The following is a 23,177-nucleotide window of genomic DNA, read 5'->3' on the forward strand; positions in this document are numbered from 1 at the left end:
GAGGCCAGTTGTTCATTGATTCAGGGGCGCATTGGGCTTTGTATTCACTGAAGGGCTGCCTTCGAGTCACTAAAGACTGTCCATTGTTGCGGTGGTTCCTGATTAATGAAATCGAGTGCAGCACATAATGCCGCAAGTTCATCGCCCGTTGATGTGGTCACACATGAAGTTTCTTTATTTTGATTTCTTCAGATTGTGCCGGGATGATGACTGCAGCAGCAGAGCTGTTGAGTTTTACTGAACCATCTGTGTATACATGTTGCCGGAATCTGTGAACGTTGTGAATGTGCTCCAAAGTTGCTTGTTTCAAAGCTTGCAATGTAGCTCCAGCTTTTTTTCTGATTCCTGGAATTGTCAGTTGCACTTGCGGCCGGTGCGGACACCACAATGGATCTGCCAATCGTGTAGCGGGCGTAAATTCTGATGGCAAGTACGACTGATGTCTTACAATAGTTTTAGCAAAAGTTGAAAGTGGCCTTTTTGCTGGCAAGCAAGCAAGATGGGGTGAGGGAATCAGAGTCACGTGTCGGATGTGCGCTCTCAAGACATCTGTATCAATGTATACTGTCAAAGGAGCGTCTCTGGCTATGGCCACTGTCGCAATCGATGACGTTGTTTTCGGAAGACCGAGACAAGTCCTGAGTGCTTGGGCTTGCAGGCTCTGGAGTTTGCGAATATTCGTAGTGCAAGTATTTCTTATTACAGCTAAGCTGTACCGCAGGAAGCCCAAAAACAGTGCTTTATATAGCTGCAACATTGACGGTACTGTTGCGCCCCAGGACCTCCCGCCAAGAAACGCAAGAAGGTCCACAATGGCGGCCAAACGCTTTGTCATGTGTGAGATGTGAGGGCTCCAAGACAAGTCCCTATCAATGATGACTCCGAGAAATCGGTGCGTTCGTCTATATCGCATAATTTGGTCATTAATCCGCAAAACATAAGGGGCCATGAATTTGCGAGTAAAAGCAACCAGTGCACATTTCTCATCGGACAGCTGCAGGACTTGTCTTCTTAAGTATCTTGACACCACCGTTCAGGCTTTCTGGAGTCGCGCGCGGACTTGTACACGTGTCACGCCTGAAGCCCATATGCAAATGTCGTCTGCATATACGGAGAGCTGTACGGTTTGCGGTAACGAATCAGCGAGACCAACGAGCACCAGGTTGAAAAGGGTAGGGCTGAGTACTCCGCCTTGCGGTACACCACGACTGGTATAGCTAGATGGCGTTGGCAATGAACACTTTGCGTGTTTGCGGCCTAAACATAAACGTGTGCCTTGCCAAAACATTGCTTTGAAATCAATATTCATGTTGTCTTTGCTAGTGGTCAAAGAGGTACCTAAAGAGTAATTTGCAAAGAGATTGAGGAAAATGTGAAGACGCGTGTTCAGCTGACGGTGTATATTGGGGACAGGGAAAGGAGGTGATTTGAGAGTAGCGGTTCGTGCAACGACGTCAGCAAGTAGGCCACGCGTAGCGGACAGTGGCTGTGTCAATGTGGTCACTGTGGTCAAACGAGATCACACTGGGATTATTGTTTGTCTAAACAAAATGTCATTGAAATTTGCCAAGGGTTGCTTCATCAAATGATTTCTGGCTTTTCCGTGTTACAGAAAATCGTAGCATACCCCGAGCGAAAGCTTCCTTTCAACGCTATAGATCCACTCGATGACATCCGTTTAGTACAGCTGGTAGATTTCCCTGTGTTTCTCTAAACTCATAGGCGCCTCCTTAACAGGCGCGCTTGCCTCCCTTCAGGGGAATCGAAAATCGGGCGAGCTGCCATAACTTCATAATTGCAACGGCCCTAATTTAGCTCGATCCGTTTCAAATCTCAACCTGGCAACGTTTAACGTTCAAACGATATCTAGTGAGCCGAGTCTAGCAGTGCTATTGGACAAATTATAGGGCAGTCAATGGGATATAATAGGGTTCACTGAAGTTAAGAGGACAAAAGAAGCATATACAGTGCTAAAGAGCGGACACATCCTGTGCTACCGAGGCTCAGCGGACAGACGAGAAAAAGGAGTCGGATTCCAGTATAATAACGATATAGGTGGTGACATACCGAAATTATGTAGCAATACCGAGAGGGTGGCAGGTCTTGATGTGAAACATAATAACCGGTACAAATTCAAGATCGTACAGGTCCACGCCCCTACATCTAGTCATGATGACCTGCAAGTCGAAACCTTCAATAAAGGCTTGGAATCGGCGATGGGTACAGTCAAAACAAAATACACTATACTGTGGGCGACTTCAATGCCAGGGTAGGCAAGAAGAAGGCTTTAGACAAATCAGTGGGGGAATATGGCCTAGGCTCTAGGAATAGCAGAGGAGATTTATTAGTAGAGTTTGCAGAACAAAATAATCTGCGGATAATGATTACCTTCTTCCGCAAGCGGGAAAGCCGAACGTGGACGTGGAGGAGCCCGAATAGCGAGACTAAGAATGAAATAGACTTTACACTCTGCGCTAACCCTGGCATCATACAAGATATGGACGTGCTAGGCAAGGTGCGCTGCAGTGACAATAGGATGGTAAGAACTGGAATTAGCCTATACTTGAGGAGGGAAGAGGTAAAATAGCGGAATTCCTGATCAAGCTGTGGAACAGGTATTCGGCGTTAACACAGGAAGAGGACCTTAGTGCTGAAGCAATGAACGACAATCTTATGGGCATCAATACGGAGTGTACAATAGAAGTCGGTGGTAACTCCGTTAGACAGGATACCAGTAAGCAATCGCAGGAGACGAAAGATCTGATCCAAAAACGCCAATGTATAAAAGCCTCTAACCCTACAGCTAGAATAGAACTGGTATAACTTTCCGAGTTATTCAACAAACGTATGACAGCTGACATAAGGAAGTATAATATGGATAGAATCGAACGTGCTCTCATGAACGGAGGAAGCCTAAAAGCAGTGAAGAAGAAACTAGGAATTGGCAAGAATCAGATATATGCGTTAAGAGACAAAGCCAGCAATACCATCACCAATATGGATGACATAGTAAAAGTGGCTGAGGGGTTCTACAGAGATTTATACAGTATTAGGGGCGCCCACGATGATAATGGCAGATAGAATAGTCTACAGGAATTTGAAATCCCACAAGTAAAGCCGGAAGAAGTAAAGAAAGCCTCGGGAGCTATGGAAAGGGGAAAGACAGCTGGGGAGGATCAGGTGACAGCAGATTTGTTGAAGGATGGTGGGCAGATTGTTCTAAAGAAACTGGCCACCCTATATACACAATGCCTCATGAACTCGAGCGCACTGGAATTTGGGAAGATCGCTAACATAATCCTAATCCATAAGAAAGGGGACGCCAAAGACTTAGAAAAAAATAGACCAATCAGCTTACTGTCAGTTGCCTACAAACTCTTTACTAAGGTAATGGCAAATAGAATCAGGTACACCTTAGACTTCCGTCAACAAAAGGACCAGGCAGGATTCCGTAAAGACTACTCTACAATAGACCATATGCACACTATCAATCAGGTGATAGAGAAAAGTGCTGAATATAACCAACCCTTATATATAGCTTTCATTGATTCCGAGAAAGCGTTTGATTCTATCGAAACCTAAGCAGTCATGGAGGCATTATGGAATCAGGGTGTAGACGAGTCGTATGTAAAAATACTGAAAGATATCTATAGAGGCTACACAGCCATCATAGTCCTCCATAAGGAAAGCAACAAAATCCCAATAAAGAAAGGCGTCAGGCACGGAGATACGATCTCTCCAATGCTATTCACAGCATGATTACAGGAGGTATTCACAAACCTGGAGTGGGAAGAATTGGGGATAAAAGTTGACGGTAAGTACCTTAGCAACTTGCGATTCACTGATGTTATTGCCTTGCTTAGTAACTCAAGGGACCAATTGCAATGCATGATCACTGACCTGGACAGGGAAAGCAGAAGGGTGGGTCTAACAATAATCTGCAGAAAACTAAAGTAACGTTTTACAGTCTCGGAAGAGAAGAGCACTTTACGATAGGTAGCGAGGCACTGGAAGTGGCAAGGGAATACATCTACTAAGGGCAGGTGGTGACCACGCATCCTCATCATGAGACATAAATAATCAGAAGAATAAGAAGGGGTTGGGGTGCGTTTGGCAGGCATTCTCAGATCATGAACAGCAGGTTGCCATTATCCATCAAGAGAAAAGTGTACACCACCTGTGTCTTACCAGTACTCACGTACGGGGCAGAAAGCTGGAGGCTTACGAAAAGGGTTCTACTTAAATTGAGGACGACGCAACCAGCTATGGAAAGAATAATGAAGGGTGTAACTTTAAGGGATAAGAAAAGAGCAGATTGGGTGAGGGAACAAACTCGAGTTAATTACATCTTAGTTGAAATACAGAAAAAGAAATGGGGGCATGGGCCGGTCATATAATGAGGAGGGAGGATAAACGATGGTTATTAAGGGTTACGGATTGGATTCCAAGAGAAGGAAAGCGTAGAAGGGGACGGCAGAAAGTTAGGTGGGCGGATGAGATTAAGAAGTTTGCAGGGACAACATGGCCTTGACTGGGGTATTTGGAGAAGTATGGCAGAGGCCTTTGCCCTGCAGTGGGCGTAACCAGGCTGATTATGATGATTGTGGTGATGATGATTCTAATCCTGCATCTGTATACCCAGGAAATAATTTATTTGCATATTTGCGCACCGAATGAACTGTTCCTTAATGATATCGAAGACCACGTCAAAGCACAATCGATATCCATTAAAGGAACACGTGGCTCAAGCGGCGCTTCACAGTGAACTAATAAGCCACAATAAAGAATTTAATAAATAGAATAGAAAACATTGACTACTACTCGAGCATAAACATCAATATTGCTCTGCGGAATTTCTTGAGTATTTGCGAAAGGCCGAAACAAGAGAGGAAGCAGAAATGGAGAAGAGAGGATGATTTATCGAGCGTAAATAAATAAAAGAACAGGAACACGACTCGGTGGTCCCCAACGCCTGTTTGTTGAACTAAACATAAGTGTACAGCAGGAAGGTTTAACCTGGTCAAGACAAGTGACAAGGACAAGTGCTCTACACTTCCGATTATAAATCAGCAACTTGACCAATCAGCCACGCAGCCTCGTTGTAGCAGCTTCACCGTTGGCCTTTCATGCGATCTTTCTAGGAAGTCCAGGAAGCACAAGCATGATTCCGTGTTTTTGTTTCAGGCCACTTTTCTTGATGGCGTGTGGCAGCGATATCAGTAGTGGTTGTTCTGGAATTTTGACAAATAAACTCCTTGTTTAGTTTCCTGATTTGGTTCTGCATTAGAGCAGGGACAATTTTATAGCGAAGTTGCTTAAGGCTAGAGTTCCATGGATTTCTCGTGTCCAAGAAATCTGCTAGTGGGAAAGCTCAACTCCCAAAGTTGATGCAGAATCGCTTCATTCTATGTAAAAGCGTATTCGTCTCACCACTTGGATATGCCTTTTCAGTATATTAGTGTCAAGAGGCAACATTTTCAATATCAGTAGACTCTGAATAAGATAAAAATCTTTCTTTTTTGCTTGTTGACAGGGTTATGAGCCATTGCATAAGGAAGCATAAGTCATTCATCGTGTGGCATGATCGACAAATTTCTCGTTGGATAGGCATAGAAATGTTTTTTTGCATTTGACAGTACATGTGACACTAGAACGTCTGTGCGTACCCATCGTCAATATCAGCACTGGTCAGGATAATAAATGTGTTTGTGCCTTTGTAAAAAATTATGTCTGACCTCTGTGGCGTGTGCTAAAGAGCTTTCCTTGTCATCCGCCCTCGCAGAGTGGAAAGGCTCATAATTTGTTTTCCTCTTCAATACAAGGTTACCTCAAATACAAAATACCTTCTTTGGTTTGAACACATGCACACAAATGGCTTGATGGTGCTTTTTTATCTCCCGCAGCCGTAATTTCAAAATTCTTTAGAGGTGCGCAATTTGGTATGCTTTGCTTCGCATTACTTCTCAACAATTTCACCTCTTCGTTTTTTCTACGGCTACTCCAGTTTAAGATAATTCGATGCTGCAGCATACCTCACTGATTCGACGGCCAACAGCACAGAACATCTAGGTTAATCATTACTGCAATTCTGACAAAAGTTTGATGAAAGCGCGGTAAATTTAGGGTTATGAGAGCCTGCTACAATAAAGTACCCTTACTACTGGTTTCTGTCTTTCGACCTGTACGCCGACACGGCAATCAAAGCGAAACAACATTTGCCCATTTAACATTATCACACAACACATATTTTTCCAATGCAGTGAAATATAACTGAAAAAATCAAGGAAGATTTCATTACTCTCATTACTCGCATGCCTGCGTTGAAATTACACGCATAATTGCTGCAATTATGCATCATATTTGTACCGCGAGGTGTGGTGCATGGAATTATTTACAAAACAGTTCCTGCAACACAAAAAACGGACTATTTTGAAGATATTTATATCCTTTTCTTTCGCAGGCCTCCCTCCGCTTATGAAGGATGCTATAGGCATGAAAGAAACTGGTGATTTCACAGGTGAGAACAGCTCAAGAAATCTACACACTGTTATGAAAACAAATTTTCATGAATACGGTCCATGCGAAAAGGAAAACCATAGTACCTCCATCTGAGTAAATATACCGGTGGTTTTATGCCAGCCTTGTCGGACTTCAATGCGATATAACGTAGTTTCGAGTATGCAATATAAGTGCTCGTTCAACGTTTCTTTGGCGCATAAATTCGCTGTAGTATTATGTACATGCTACTCCAGATACTGTCATGTGAAACTGAAAAGTTTGCCTCTGAGTTAATTAGCACATGCATGTTTTGAAGATATTTCATTTTGGATGTACCTTTTATTTCAAAAGAGAATATGCTGATACAACGCATATAATAGAATTATGCGAAGCAACTGGTTCGCGACGCGCGCAATGAAATGCGTTAAAACAAATTCCATGCTTAAACTTTTCTTTATTTTAGTACAGTCAAACATGGAATCTCTTGGAATGTTTATTTCGTTTATATTTTTGTTGAGAAACACAGAGTACAACTTTATAGTCACGAACTGTTCACGTTTATTCTCAACACCGTTCAACAAGCTATGCCGAAATGCAAACAGCAAGTCATGCGGATGCACAATGCCACAAGGGGATGAAGAAATTGTATGAGGGAAAATGCCATGTTGCTTGTTCTTCAAGCGCATAATGGTTACAAGGAACTTGTTCACAGAGAAGCGTGACACATGTATAAATATATTCAGAAATTCTATGCCATACCCCTTAGGTCATAGTTGCAGATATTTATATTATAAAACTTTAGCAGCTGAAATTAGATAATGAACTGAGCTTTTCAATAATAGACGCTGCTGCATTAAAGGCCAGTGCGCTTGAAAGATTCATATGATGCTACAGTATATGTACACACAATGGGAAATATATGTACACCAAACCTTTGTTATGCCAAACTGGAATGGTGGGCTGGAGTTACTTGCGCATACTTATTGCATCATTATATGCCCTAGTCATTTTACTGCATTATTTATTTATTTATTTTATGTAACTATTTATTTATTTATTTATTTATTTATTTATTTTACCCTCAATCTTTGCACATAAGGGAGGTATACGTAATAAACGTCTTATGGGGTGCACAATTTTAAACATACATGGAGGACGAGTATGGGGTCCGCGGAACCCCATAATGGCCACGTCTGCGATAAAATTGAATTAAAAGCACAAAACAATATTTCCCGTTCGCAACACATTATTTATTTGCACGTGACACGCCTGCCTTTTACAATTATTCTTTGATAATGATAATTACTCACACTTTCGTTTCACGTCGAGAGCGTCTCGAAATCGGCCAAGTCCGTTGTGCTAGAGGAGCACGTGACAAACAACTTAGCATACCGCCTACCCATTTGATTAGGGCCGGTCCGCCGCTATCACGTGGTGCTGCAGTGCGCCTGCGGCGGCCTATGAACGTCACCGCGCCTGCTTGGTTTTCCCGACTCATGTCATCCTAGATTGCACCGCCTACGATGGTATACCGGAGCCTAGGCCTGATGCACCAGTCGGCACGGCACGCCATGATGCGGGAGAGAAATGGATGGGCTGGCGTTTCGCACCGCCACGCGCATACAGACTGGAGTTTGTTTCTCGTATTTGACACAGTGTTGAGCTCATACGTGAGTAACGTGGGATATATATCGACATTTCAAGCGAAGCTTGCACTGACTCACAAGTTTCGGTGTCGTTGTGGCAACACATAAAAAAAACCAAGTGGCTCCCAGAGCTGAGCAGCTGTTTGACAGGGCGGCTTCATGAGTCGACAGCTGTGCCGGCGCCGGAGGGTGAGTCATTAGCAAGGATTTCAGCTGCATAGGAGCGCGCTCATGCAACGCGCGCTACCAATGGGAGCCGCTTCGCTTCCGCCGGGCAGGAAAAGGGCAGGAATGGGTATTGCGCGCGCAGCAGCGGCTTCATTTCCGTTCAATTCATTATCAGAGAATGGGTGGGCCGCCACGCGTGGTGCGTTCCCACGAGGAACTGGCAGCCTTTGACGAGCGGCGGCGAGAACTGTCACGTGAAAGGGCTCTTCGTTGGCGCACTGATCGAGCCGTTATAGCCGCCTGAGGCAAGGCTATCCGACAGCAATGAGGAGGCCCCAACCTGTGAGAGCGGGAGACCTCAGCAAACCGGCATCGTAACCTGTGTGGTACTTAACCCTGGCGAAGGTGAGGTGCACACATGAGAAGCTTCGATTAACCCCATTTTATTGCGATAGCAATTATATAGACACCATAGGCGCATCTCTGCCGTCTCCGTCGCTGTGAGGTTCCGTATGAGTGTAAGCGCGTCAGGGTGAGCCGGTGAACGTGGTTCAATCTCCCGTGCACAAGCGAGGAACGCAGAGCCCGGATGGTTGCCCTCGCCTTCGGAGTGCGACCCAGGGTGGTGAGGTGAGAGAGAAGGGGCGTTCTTCTCTAGCGGCTGCTACGGCGCCTGGTTGTCCTCCTCGCCCGCCGCTCCGTAGAGAGCGGAGGCAACCGCGGCGTCTACTACGCCGTTGGCCATGCGAATCGCGGACGCCATATTAGAACGTTTGGGGGACGCCATAGGGACGCATTGCCGGTGCTCGTGTGCTTAGAAACCAATGTGCGACGTCGCTTAAGTGCGCGCCGACGCAGGACTCACCTTCAAAGCGATAAGCGATGTTTGCAGAGTGCGCGTAGTGCCGATAGCTTTGTATGCGCTATGCTTTCGACGTTTCTTTCGCGCTGAAGCGAGACATGCATGAAGGTCAATTCGCTTGCTGCTGCCGAGATTCGTCACTGCAGAATTTTCACAGTGAGTTTCCACGCTCATCGAGCTAGGTGTGTTCTTTTTTACCTGTGCGCGCGTGCCACCATTCTGGTTAATTTAGTTAAAACACGTTGACGGGCTAGTTGGTTTGAATCAATGGTAGAATATGTATGCGCGACTGGACAAGGATGTAGAGAGAAGCAGACACACAATAACAGCGCTGTCTCTGTGTGTCCCAGTTGATTCACGCCTACACATTGTATCGTGGCTAATTTACCGAGTACGCGAATGTCTGCAAGTTTATACGGCCGATGAAACTACTATCCTTACTTCGCACAGCTATCTAATAATTTGCTTTCGCAATCGGTGTTTCGCTTTTAGGGTCGAACTGCGGTATTTTATCGGTAAGGGAAAGGTTGGCTATTTCTTTCTTTTAAGACTTTCGCGAGTTACGGAGACTCTTTGCTAATGAACTTTGATCCTTATGTAGGCTTGCATGGGTATTATGGACGATGCCATGCTTTCTTCCCCGTGTAGGTGCCGTCGCAACTTCCATCTGAAAAGGATTATACCAGGCAGTAAAGATTCCGTAGTGGCATATCGGCAGTTGGTCGTCACTGGTTGACCCGCGTAGCTGCGGCGCACGTAGCATAAGGTTTTCCCCTTTGCAATCCGTCATCCGTGCTCTGCCAGTGGCACGGCCTTTAACTACAGCAGCACATGCCGTTTCGGCATGCTCTGCATATGCGCCACCCTCCAAGAACAAGAACTGAAAGTCAAAGGTAAAACTGACGCCCACCAAACACATTAAAAGAAAAGAAACGACGAAGTTTCGGTTCCCGCGCGGGGACCTTGTTCACAATGAAATAAACGAAAGGTGGAGATGATTCTGAACGTGTGAATATAAGGCGCAAACAGCGAGCATGAACGGAAGGAAGGCGTCCGTCTTTGCGGTGTAGCGTGGTATCAGTAGTTCGGATAAGTAATAACTCGACATGCCAACACGAGGTTATAGATTACTTTCAGTGGCTAGCACATGCGCCCTACCCCAGAGAATATCATGTCCTTCTGTTGCAGAATGTTTGGAAAGAGCGTTAGAAGAATCTTTTTTTTTTCTTTTTCGACATCACGACAGTGTTGTTGCCCGTCTCATCGGTGTAGACGTAACTACAGTCTGCACAAGAAATGATATATACTGCCCCTGGTGCCCAGGTACCCAGGTATTGACATCTACCGCCTTTCGTTTACATTCATTGTCAACAAAGCGCCCGTATGGGAGCCTAAACGTCTTGGTTTCTTAACTTTTACTGTTTTTCGTTGGCGCCGTTTTAGCTTTGACTATGAGCAAGACGAGTTTTCGTCGAACTCTTTCAACGAGAAATGAAGTGTTCTCCGTAAATAAATATCTTGAATTAAAGACCCATAAAGCGCCATCACTGCATGAGGAGCTAGAAAGGTTCAATTTACAGCATACTCCATTGCCAGCTCCCTTAATAAGCCCCCGTGGTTGCTTATTGGCTATGGTGTTGGGCTGCTAAGCACGAGGTCTCGATATCAAATCCCGGCCACGGCGCGCGCATTACGATAGGGGCGAAATTCGAAAACATGCGCGTTCTTACATTAAGTTCACCTTAAAAATTTACCGGTGACCGAAATTTTCCCACAACGGCGGGCCTCATAATAAGAAAGTATTATTCGCATGTAATGCTCCCCAATTTTTTTAGCTCGCTTCATAGTGTCATCAACGACGAAGTGCACTGGTCACCATGCATCATGATGACACTCGGGCGCATTAGGCAACTGAGTAATGTCGTTCTACACAAGAACAATGCCCCTACATCACAGCATTTTGTGATGTAGGGGCATCACTCATTTTTCTCGGCTGAAGTCGGACCTCCGGCCTAGGCAGCAACGGTAGCTTAATGGCGGCGAGATTAGCCCTATCACTGACCATCAAGCACTCATACCACACTACCTACCTTGTGTGCTGACGTCCTTATACCTAAAGGACGGCATATTCAAAAATATACACCGATTCAAGCAATCAACGAAATGTACTGGCAGTCTCGTGCGATTTGTTGCACATCAATATATTTCCCTACAACGCAGAAGACAGATCTACGCGTACTGGCGTCTCCCGGCATTCACCAAAATGCACAATAATACCTCGTTCTGGCCTTGGCTTTACGCAAATAACCTACATTATGTTTGATGCTGCCATTAACGCCAATTTCAGCGACGAGAGACACCGACCCTTATGCCAAGCAGGCTACACCGAACCGTGAAATCACCTTAAAACCCATCCGACCAAGATAACAATGACATTTCAAGACATTTGAGTTTGTGAAGCAATGGTTACAAATAGGTCATTGTGCCCCCGACTATATAACTCGTTATCCTGAGACAGGCGCACTCACAAAAGCAAATGCTTGAGACGTGTGGAATTTGTCACATCATGTTGCGCAATGATGCCCTATCCACGGTAATCGCACACAGAGCGACGGGGCTATGGGCAGACCTTATCGATGTGATTTATCCCACTAAGTGAAACCAGGTATTCAAAAGTAACTGCTTACCACCCGCAGACCAATCAGCTTATTGCGTAGTTAAGCAACACCCTCACAGGCACTATCCTCCTCAGATCGCATCTTGCTTTAGGTACCCTTTCCCTCAGCATAGACATATTCTAAACAGCGATGTTGACAGTAACCCGAAGATATGGTGACCACTAATGCCTGCCCAATTTCGAAGCGCGCTGAGCAAGTTTTCAGCTTGTACAGGCGCACGCTGTTGAGCAGCAGTTCGGAGATGCAGTTCGTCCAGTTTGACGTGGACCCCTGTTTGCCTCCGTGACGTCTGGAGAAAACTTGCTAGGCGTACCATCGGTTCATATGGGGCTAATAGCATTCTTGGCTTGAGAGAGAGGGAGAGAGAGAAAATAGGATGCATAGGAAGGCTGGGAGGTAAACCAGAGGCACTTCCGGTTGGCTACCCCGCACGGAGGAAGGATAAAGGGTGATAACGAGAGAGAGAGAGAGAGAGAGCGGAAGGGGGAGATAGAAAGAAATAGATACGAGCACGACGAAACCTCGTACACGGTAGGGGGTGGCGTTATTACAGTCTATCCTGAAGCCCCGCAGACCGCAGGGACCTTAATAACGCGAGTAATGCCCTTAGCGTGGATGTTCCGAGAGAGTACTGACCCAAAGCTTTGAATTCTGATAGTGTAAGGTTGTCCAACTGGTCCAGTACTCTACACAGCACTTGTCTCTCCCCACTATATCGCAGGCAGGCACAGATAACATGTGCAAGAGCCTCATCAATGTTGCATGTGGCGCACGTGGGCTGCTGGCCATTCCATATGGAAACCATACGAGTTTTTAAATGCAACGCCTAACCACAGATAGTACAGCATGATCTGTTATCGTCGTGGTAAGCCAGACGGTAGGCGCATGCGTATGTCCGGAGACAACGAACGGAAACGACACATGGCGAAAGCGTTCGAGTCAACACAGAGGCAAACTAGATTCACGGGACATCAGTCGCAGCCCAGCCGCAGCATCTGTTCGCGAAAGCGGAATCAAGACACGTTGACCACTTTTATGTGCAGATCGGGTGGCTTCGTTGGCTTGGTCATTCCCGCTGATGCTGCAATGTCCCGGAAGCCATTGAAAGATGATGTTGTGGACCTTGTCATGGCTACAAGGATACATGTGTCGAATTTCTGAGGCCAGTTGCTCATTGATTCCTTGGCGCATTGGGCTTTGTATTTACTGAAGGGCTGCCTTCGAGTCACTAAAGACTGCCCATTGTTGCGGTGGTTCCTGATTAATGAAATCGAGTGCAGCACATAGTGCCGCAAGTTCATCGCCCGTTGATGTGTTCACTCATGAAGTTCTTTTAATTTGATTTCTTCAGATTTTGCCGGGATGATGACTGCAGCAGCTAAGCTGTTGATTTTTACGGAACCATCGGTGTAGACATGTTGCCGCAATCTGTGTACGTTGTGAATGTGTTCCAAAGTTACTTGTTTCAAAGTTTCGAACGGCGCTACAGCTTTCTTCATGATTACTGGAATTGTCAATTTCACTTGCGGCCGGTGCAGACACCACAATGGATCGGACAATCGTGTAGCAGGCGTAAAATCTGATGGCAAGTAGGACTGATATCTCACAAGACTTTTGGCAAATGTTGAATGTGGCCTTTCTGCTGGCAAGCAAGCAAGATGGCGTGACGGAATCCGAATCAAGAGTCGGGTATGGGCGCTCAGGACATCTGTATCTATATAGATTGTCAAAGGAGTGTCTCCGGCAATGGCAACTGCTGCAATCGTTGACGTAGTTTTGGGCCTACCTAGACAAGTTCTGAGTGCTTGTGCTTGCACTCTCTGAAGTTTGCAGATATTTGTAGCGCAAGAATCTCCTAGTACAGGTAAGCTGTACCGCAGGAAGCCCCAAAACCGTGCTTTATATAGTTGCAACATAGATGGTACTGTTGCGATCCAGGACTTCCCGCCGAGAAACGCAAGAAGGTCCACGATGGCGGCCAGACGCTTTGTCATGTACGAGACGTGAGGGCTCCAAGACAAGTCCCTATGAATGATGACGCGGAGAAACCGGTGTGTTCGGCTGTATCGTACAGTTTGGTCATTAATCCGCAAAGCATACGGGGTCATCGCTTTGCGAGTAAAGGCAACGAGTGCACATTTCTCAGGGGAAGCCTCCAGGCTTTGCCTCCTTAGGTATGTTGACACGGCTGTTGAAGCCTTCGGAAGTCGTGCGCGAACTTGTAGACGTGTCACTCCCGAAGCCCATATGCAAACGTCGTCTGCATATACAGAGAGCTGACCGCATTGGTGTAATGAATCGGTGAGGCCAAGGAGCACCAGGTTGAACAGGATCGGGCTGAGTACTCCACCTTGCGGTACACCACGACTAGTATAGCTTAATGGCGTTAATCCGTCTTCTGTCAAAATAAAGAAAGATCTTCCATTCAAATAGCTGCGTATCCTGCAAAAGGCGTGGCCACCAATCTCTACAGCTTTTGTGGCGTCCACAATCGCATGATGATGGACATCGTCGTACGTACCTTTAACATCAAGGAATAAGGCCGCAATGATTCACTTCAGATGTTTCTGACGCTGTACATATGTTGGTGGCGGATAGCTGATGGATGCGTGCAAACACCGCCCCGACACCAAACTCTTATTTAGTCAACGCCACGCACAAGATACCGCACCTTCAGCGCTTGTGAGTATTATATACGAAAGCATTATATTGCTCATGAAGCAGAAAATTCGGCGGTGTTGACTGGGACTCTCCGGTGGACGAAGCTTCGACTTCAAATTCTGAGTCAGTAGCTCCGCCCGGTTCCTTTGCACGTCAACACAAGTGTCTTAACAACGCAGAGCCACGTGATAAGACATATGATACAAGGCAACGCGATAACCATAAAATTTCGTTTCTTAAATTGACGTCATTGAGAAGACGTCACAATGCTTTCGCATTCAGCCACGTAGGCATATCTATTTGTCTATGACCGTATTTCTTTCTGATAGCAAATATACAAACACTATCGACGAATTTTCTAGATCGCCGTCGGCCTCCGAGTAGACGAGCAGCCGTGGCCACGCCGCTACGGCTGCATCACCGGCGCTTGGTCGCTGAGTCTCGCCATAAATGGCGTGCCGGCTGTGCTGTCCGCGCGTATGCTTCAGCGCAAGCGACAAGCTGAATCCAGTCATCCAGTAGATATGGCTAGACGGCAGGCTCCGAAATCATAAACAACGGCAAACTTGTCTGCTGAAACGCAGGAGCAAAGGGCGACCAGATTAGCACGTTATAGAGAAGCTTACCAAGCGCGGCAGCTTGCCAAGATCGAAGCTACTGCAGCGGCCGCCGTCGTTCAGCAACACGAACTACAAGGAGGAGGAGACGAAGCTGTCGATTCAAGCACCGACAGTCACAACTAACGTTTGACGAACCACACCCTTCAAGCTCGACTGCAACGGCCAGGTTTCACCGCGACTTGACGGACAACCCCTTCGGCAGCGTGCATAACGTGTGTGAAAGACTTTGGCCTAATTTAATGAAAAAGTGTGTGCATAGTCTTTGCAAAACCAAGTCAAAGAGACCATTTGATCGTGATAAGTTGTTTTCCAAGAGTTCAACCTCAGTCAATTCTTAGTCTCAGTCTCAGTCAATTATCAGTCAATAGTGAGCCAAGTAGCCATTAATAGCTTCGTTGTAAAAAAAACTTTAAATTGCGCCGTTTCACTAGTACCAGTGCCAGTATTCTATAAGGATATAATGTTCCACTTGATGCTCACAAATAGCTTCCAATCGATCTCACCCTGTGTAGCGTCGAGGTCTCGCGTCTTCAACACCACTGGTGTTGCTCATGACGCTAACGTTTTCAGATGCTTTCATATTCAAACGCCCTTATACCGAAGTGTTCGACTCTTATAAATTTTTTTGTTATGCAGGTTACTTCGTTGTGAAGGCCGAGCATCTTTCCATTCACTAGTCATTTATATGACCGCAAGCCGTATTGCGCGTTTGAAAAAACTTTGTTTTTCTTACAGCTCACTGGATCATTAGCTTTCTTTGGCTGGTTTCACGAGGAAGTCTTAACGTCTAGAGTTAGGGATGGATGACTCTGGTTCATGGTGATCCATGATGTCAGTCCTCAAAAATTCAAGCTCGCGCTGGCTGCGCCAAGGAAAAATCACCACCTAGTGGAGGGTAGCATTAATTTCTGCAAATAAAGCAGCTTGCCGGCACAAATTACAATATACGTTACCCCTAGTAAGGCAATCACCGAGCGAACATGGCCAGTAATGGCGGCCCTTTAGCCACCACTGGTTTAAAGAATACGAGCGCTATCTATATGCGTTAAAATTTCGCGTGTAAGTATGCTCTAGCAGCAAAATTGGCTAACATGGGAAACTTAATAAGACGTAATAACAATAACTTAGCCCGCATCTGCAAAATATATTTTAGCTAAGCTCTATTGCACTGGCCAGGGCCGGTACAATCGTCTCAAATGTCCGGCAATGAAGAGATATTCTTACAGAAAGTGGGCCCTGATACGTTCGTGCTGTTTGTGTGCGTCAATACTACTTTATATAAAAACTTCGCTTTATAACACTCCTTCGCATTTCAGTGAGTTCATAGTGCATTGACACGTCATTTTGGATAATTATTCCGTTTCTTTTTCATTTCATTTTGTCAAGGCAGCCCGGATATAGACTGGTGTTCATAGTTTAAAGAAATCATTCCCATATACCTCAGGCGCCGAATTAACAAAGGTTTTTGTTCGTAACTGCTGTTTTTCATTGGCTGATCGCGTTCGCTATTAATGTTTGCTACATCACTATTGGCTGGCACTAACACTTTTAGCGTAAGAAGCTTTTGTGAATATGGGCCCAGATCTATACGCAGTCAGTGTCACATTATGAATGGATATTACGTGGAGCTCCTTGGCCATGTTTGGCCGTCGCGCCAACCGGCCTACATATTCAACTGTTATTCCATAATTATGTTGCAGAGCACTTTTATTACGCTGAGAATGGAAAATGCTACTTCGCTATTGGTTAATGCCTTTGCTTTTCTTATATGTTTTTGTTTACTATAGTAAATCTAAACTGTCGAATGTTTTGTCATTGTTATTATATGTTAGGGTTTGGCTATTAAGTTGGGAAGTCTAACTTCACAATATTCACTTAGTTCATTCTTAATGTCAACAGATATTTGTATGCGTAAAAAATACAAGGCACCTTAGTAATTTGTTGCTTACTTTTTTATTTGCAGTGGCCGTATATTACACTCTTGTGGTAACGGATCCTACAAGTGGAACGCCGCCGACTGACTGCGACAATGAATATTCTAGATATGTAACGGGGCCACACACACCCCTTTACACATCCGAAGAGTGCAAGAACTTAGAGAAAAGCGCTGCTTGATAGAAAGGAGGATCTCTGCGTAGCATACAGCATTTCAAAGTATCTCCATCTTCGTAGGTAGTCCATTCAAAATAAACTCTCAACTATATGCACGTGGATCGGGACTAGTGTTAATAAAATACTCATACGTAGAACCACAATAACAGTATGCGAGGTGTTTCTGCAATGAAGCTGTTTACTTACTTAGTGATTTTTTTTTTACCTGCGCAGCACTCGTCTTGTGCTCCGCAGGGACTTTTCGGCTTTTCGTGCTCGCCTTTATGTCATAGAAGTCCGTTTTAAAACCTGTGGCTTGAAACATGTACGATCGAACGATCCAGCAGATCTCGACGTGGGATAAAAAGTAAACCGGCGCTCTTCTTTGTTTTGCGTTGAATGAGCGCGACAGTTCCAGGAACCTTGAAGACTGCCGCCCAACTTAGGAAACTGCGCACATTCTAAACAATGTAAAGCGCGCATAACGATATTGTTTTTACGTACCTGTATGTGATAACATACCGAACATCTACAACATACTAAAGAATAACATACGCTTAGAACTACTATGTTCGGCACATTTGTCAAATGTCCGTCCTTGTGGAAATGTCCGGCAACACGACTAAAATTGAGTAGGTCTCTTGATAGCTCTCGGCATGGGGCATTTCTGTCTCTCGATGCAAAATAACTCCGTTTGCCAAATTTATATGGCGTAGAGAATATTTCTGACTGTAATAATTCATTATGCAAGCGAAATGCTCAAATTGTATATCAGCTTCAGGGGTATAAGCGTTTTGTAACTGCAATTTACTATGCCTGAAGTGCATACAATACGTGGTCTCTGGCTTGGGTCGTCCATCACGTAAACTACTACTTCATTTTGTACACGAAATCGAACAAGTGTGTGCACCTTCTCTACGTAGCAGGACGAGTGACTGCGTGGTCAGTCGGCAAAACATACGAGTGCATGCGGTATACAAGAAAGCAACTCAGGAAATATCATGCTGGAAGTGAAAGAACTCCAAGTAGCGAATTTATTTCCGGAAATTGTCCTTACAGCAGTCTAATAGCCCGCACTTTGACTTCGTAGCTTAATGTCGAAGTGTTGTCCCATTAGACCAATTTTAAATGAAAATGTAATTCAACACTTGCGGAATAAACAGCCCAGCAGTGTGCAAGGAGGGATGCTCTAATACAAATAAAGCAAGACATAACTATTTCTCACATAGCTACCACACCAATAAATTATGCGTCATCAGCGAAAGAAAAGAGAGAACCACAGGAGGCTACAGATGCAGTGGGTACCGATGATCCAAACCGCAGAGAAGCAGTGAATCATGGGCTGAGGATATCGACCAATTTCGACAAATTGATCAATAGCTAACACTTGCCTGAAGAGAAGCCTAAGCTAAACGACACATTTACCTAAGCATAAGAATTTACCTTCCTCAGAGTAAGAAATATACAATAAATTTGAGAATAGAAAGGCCATGAGACTATAACTGGCCCACAAAAGCAATAATAAAAAATACAAATCGCAAAACAGCAGGAAAGAATAGGCTATCGCTTAACTGAGCAATGACAATCTCAGCTGTTACGAAAAACGATTACGAGACTACTTTCTCCTAAAGTTCATTTGGTAGATGAGGTATTATTTTGTAGTTCAAAATATTCAAGTACATTATCTCAATAGTAATGATGATTGAAAGATGGCGCCCTACTGATGCTAATCGATTTGTATAGGGGCTTATAATGCTGTCTTGGTAAACAGGCAGTCAAAACGGGGTTGAAGCGTTCTCCGGCGTTTTATGACAAGTCACAAATGCGCGCAAATTGTCACACGGCGCCGTCAAGGAAGAAACTAAGTGGACTGGTAAAGACAACGAAGCAAACTTATTTGCACCAAAATTTAACTTGCTCATGTTTAACTATATCGTTTACTTTATGTATTACAGTAAGAAGCTTTTGTTAGTATTCCTCTCAAAGCAAGGCTTACCATCGTATTTATCAGTATTTTATCTCGTGTATTAATAGTTAGTTTTTCATATTGGGTTGTTCATTTATTTTCTTTTTTGTGTGTTGCTTGTGTATTGCCTAATTTATTTTTTTTTTCAATCCGATTACCACCTGATTCATGGCCTATCCCCCAGAGTGGTTCTGTGCCATTAATTGAGGCTTCAGCATCACCGTCAACAACATTGACCCTCACAATGTATGCAGCTCAATTCTTGTGAATAGCCGGTAAACATATTTATCTATCGTGTCCCGCCGTAACCTTTCCGTGAAGGTGTGGGTTTCGTGTATTGGGAGGGAAAGTATGCGCAACACGGAGGTTACACAGCGGTCCCAGCTTCGCTTCCTCAGCAACGCCATTTCAAGGTGCCAATGCTACGACACTTCAGCTACCCTGCCTATCATCTTCCTAGGTCAATTGCGATCTCTAGATGCCTGTTCCCCCACCGAGAGAGAGAGAGAAAGAGAGCCTGTTTAATGAATTCTCGAGAGGTTTCGCCAGCTGCACGCTAGATAGTCCGGATAGGACTTATGATAAAAAAATGCACTGATGCATACCGTGCACGGACATATATACAAAACACTCACGAAACACACCGCAGCACATAAGCATTTATGCGCCTCAATCAGATCCGTCTCCCAGAGCGCAATGACGGTAGCTATGCTGAAGGCTGTTTTCCCATTTATATCTTAAGTCAGTGCCAAAAACAAAAGCGGCAGCACAAAAAAAGGACACATGGTGAGCGCAGTGTAAGATGTGCATCATCACCATCATCATCATCATCATCATCAGCGTAGTTACGCCCACTGCAGGGCAAAGGCCTCTCCCATACTTCTCCAACTACCCCGGTCATGTACTAATTGTGGCCATGTTGTCCCTGCAAACGTCTTAATTTCATCCGCCCACCTAACTTTCTGCCTCCCCCTGCTACGCTTCCCTTCCCTTGGAATCCAGTCTGTAACCCTTAATGACCATCGGTTATCTTCCCTCCTCATTACATGTCCTGCCCATGCCCATTTCTTTTTCTTGAGTTCAACTAAGATGTCGTTTACCCGCGTTTGTTGCCGCACCCAATCTGCTCTTTTCTTATCCCTTAACGTTACACCCATCATTCTTCTTTCCATAGCTCGTTGCGTCGTCCTCAGTTTCAGCAGAACCCTTTTCGTAAGCCTCCAGGTTTCTGCCCCATATGTGAGTACTGGTAACACACAGCTGTTATACACTTTCCTTTTGAGGGATAGTGGCAACCTGCGGTTCATGATTTGAGAATGCCTGCCAAACGCACCCCAGCCCATTCTTATTCTTCTGGTTATTTCAGTCTCATGATCCGGATCCGTGGTCACTACCTGCCCTAAGTAGATGTATTCCCTTACCACTTCCAGTGCTTCGCTACCTATCGTAAACTGTTGTTCTCTTCCGAGACTGTTAAGCAACACTTTAGTTTTCTGCAGATTAATTTTCAGACCCACCCTTCTGCTTTGCCTCTCCAGGTCAGTGAGCATGCATTGCAATTGGCCTCCTGAGTTACTAAGCAAGGCAATATCATCAGCGAATCGCAAGTTGCTAAGGTATTCTCCATCAACTTTTATCCCCAATTCTTCCCCCTCCAGGCCTCTGAATACCTCCTGTAAACATGCTGTGAATAGCATTGGAGATATCGTATCTCCCTGCCTGACGCCTTTCTTTATAGAGATTTTGTTGCTTTCTTTGTGGAGGACTACGGTGGCTGTGGAGCCGCTATAGATATCTTCCAGTATTTTTAAATATGGCTCATCTACACCCTGATTCCGTAATGCCTCCATGACTGCTGAGGTTTCGACTGAGTCAAACGCTTTCTCGTAATCAATGAAAGCTATATATAACGGTTGGTTATATTCTGCACATATCTCTATCACTTGATTGACAGTGTGGATATGGTCTATTGTTGAGTAGCCTTTACGGAATCCTGCCTGGTCCTTTGGTTGACAGAAGTCTAAGGTGTTCCTGATTCTATTTGCGATTACCTTAGTAAATACTTTGTAGGCAACGGACAGTAAGCTGATCGGTCTATAATTTTTCAAGTCTTTGGCGTCCCCTTTCTTATGGATTAGGAATATGTTAGCGTTCTTCCAAGATTCCGGTACGCTCGAGGTTATGAGGCATTGCCTATACAGGGTGGCCAGTTTCTCTAGAACAATCTGACCACCATCCTTCTACAAATCTGATGTATGATCTTCCCCAGCTGCCTTCCCCCTTTGCATAGCTCCTAAGGCTTTCTTTACTTCTTCTGGCATTACCTGTGGGATTTCGAATTCCTCTAGGCTATTCTCTCTTCCACTATCGTCGTGGGTGCCACTGGTACTGTATAAATCTCTATAGAACTCCTCAGCCACTTGAACTATCTCATCCATATTAGTAACGATATTGCCGGCTTTGTCTCTTAACGCACACATCTGATTCTTGCCTATTCCTAGTTTCTTCTTCACTGTTTTTAGGCTTCCTCCGTTCCTGAGAGCCTGTTCAATTCTATCCATATTATAGTTTCTGATGTGCGCTATCTTACGCTTGTTGATTAACTTCGAAAGTTCTGCCAGTTCTATTCTAGCTGTAGGGTTAGAGGCTTTCATACATTGGTGTTTCTTGATCAGATCTTTCGTCTCCTGCGATAGCTTACTGGTTTCCTGTATAACGGCGTTACCACCGACTTCTATTGCGCACTCCTTAATGATGCCCATGAGATTGTCGTTCATTGCTGCAACACTAAGGTCCTCTTCCTGAGTTAAAGCCGAGTACCTGTTCTGTAGCTTGATCCGGAATTCCTCTAGTTTCCCTCTTACCGCTAACTCATTGATTGGCTTCTTGTGTACCAGTTTCTTCCGTTCCCTCCTCAAGTCTAGGCTAATTCGAGTTCTTACCATCCTATGGTCACTGCAGCGTACCTTGCCGAGCACGTCTACATCTTGTATGATGCCAGGGTTCGCGCAGAGTATGAAGTCGATTTCATTTCTAGTCTCACCATTCGGGCTCCTCCACGTCCACTTTCGACTAACCCGCTTGCGGAAAAAGGTGTTCATTATCCGCATATTATTCTGTTCTGCAAACTCTACTAATAATTCTCCTCTGCTATTCCTAGAGCCTATGCCATATTCCCGCACTGACTTGTCTCCAGCCTGCTTCTTGCCTACCCTGGCATTGAAGTCGCCCATCAGTATAGTGTATTTTGTTTTGACTTTACCCATCGCCGATTCCACGTCTTCATAAAAGCTTTCGACTTCCTGGTCATCATGACTGCATGTAGGGGCATAGACTTGTACCACCTTCAATTTGTACCTCTTATTAAGTTTCACAACAAGACCTGTCACCCTCTCGTTAATGCTATAGAATTCCTGTATGTTACCAGCTATTTCCTCATTAATCAGGAATCCGACTCCTAGTTCTCGTCTCTCTGCTAAGCCCCGGTAACACAGTACATGCCCGCTTTTTAGCACTGTATATGCTTCTTTTTTCCTCCTAACCTTACTGAGCCCTATTATATCCCATTTACTACCCTCTAATTCCTCCAATAACACTGCTAGACTCGCCTCACTAGATAGCGTTCTAACGTTAAACGTTGCCAGGTTCAGATTCCAATGGCGGCCTGTGCAGCATAATATGAGTTAAATACAAAAAGAATGATCGCCTGCGCTCACGTGCCATTATGGGACATTATGCGAAGTACTTCAGCAAGTACCCGCCACTGACACACTAACAATGCGAGAGACGGTACAAGTGGATGTACATGTAGATGATAAGCATGGTGTTTTTTATGGAGAAAGCGTTTACAACTTCCCGTACTTTTTTTATCTTGCGGCTGTGTGATACTCTTAGTGCGCATAAAAAATAGTTTCCAACCACACTCACCATAATGTGCTGAGAGGTGTGGTGTAGGCCTTCCAATTAACACATTTTGGTGCTGATGCA

At 44.9% G+C, this 23,177-nt stretch overlaps 1 protein-coding gene across 1 annotated transcript in view; it reads left to right on the top strand.

Moving 5' to 3' along the window:
* LOC142587069 (uncharacterized) overlaps nt 1-17,396 on the top strand; it is a 474,295-nt gene extending 456,899 nt beyond the window's left edge. The window contains exons 5-6 of the mRNA XM_075697958.1: nt 6,461-6,517; nt 17,097-17,396. Of these exons, the coding sequence (XP_075554073.1) occupies nt 6,461-6,517; nt 17,097-17,248 (209 nt within the window). The 3' untranslated portion in view covers nt 17,249-17,396. The remainder of the gene's footprint in view (nt 1-6,460; nt 6,518-17,096) is intronic.
* The last annotated feature ends 5,781 nt before the right edge of the window (nt 17,397-23,177 follow it).

Source organism: Dermacentor variabilis, chromosome 7, assembly GCF_050947875.1.
Source record: "Dermacentor variabilis isolate Ectoservices chromosome 7, ASM5094787v1, whole genome shotgun sequence".
Taxonomy (NCBI): Eukaryota; Metazoa; Arthropoda; class Arachnida; order Ixodida; family Ixodidae; genus Dermacentor; species Dermacentor variabilis.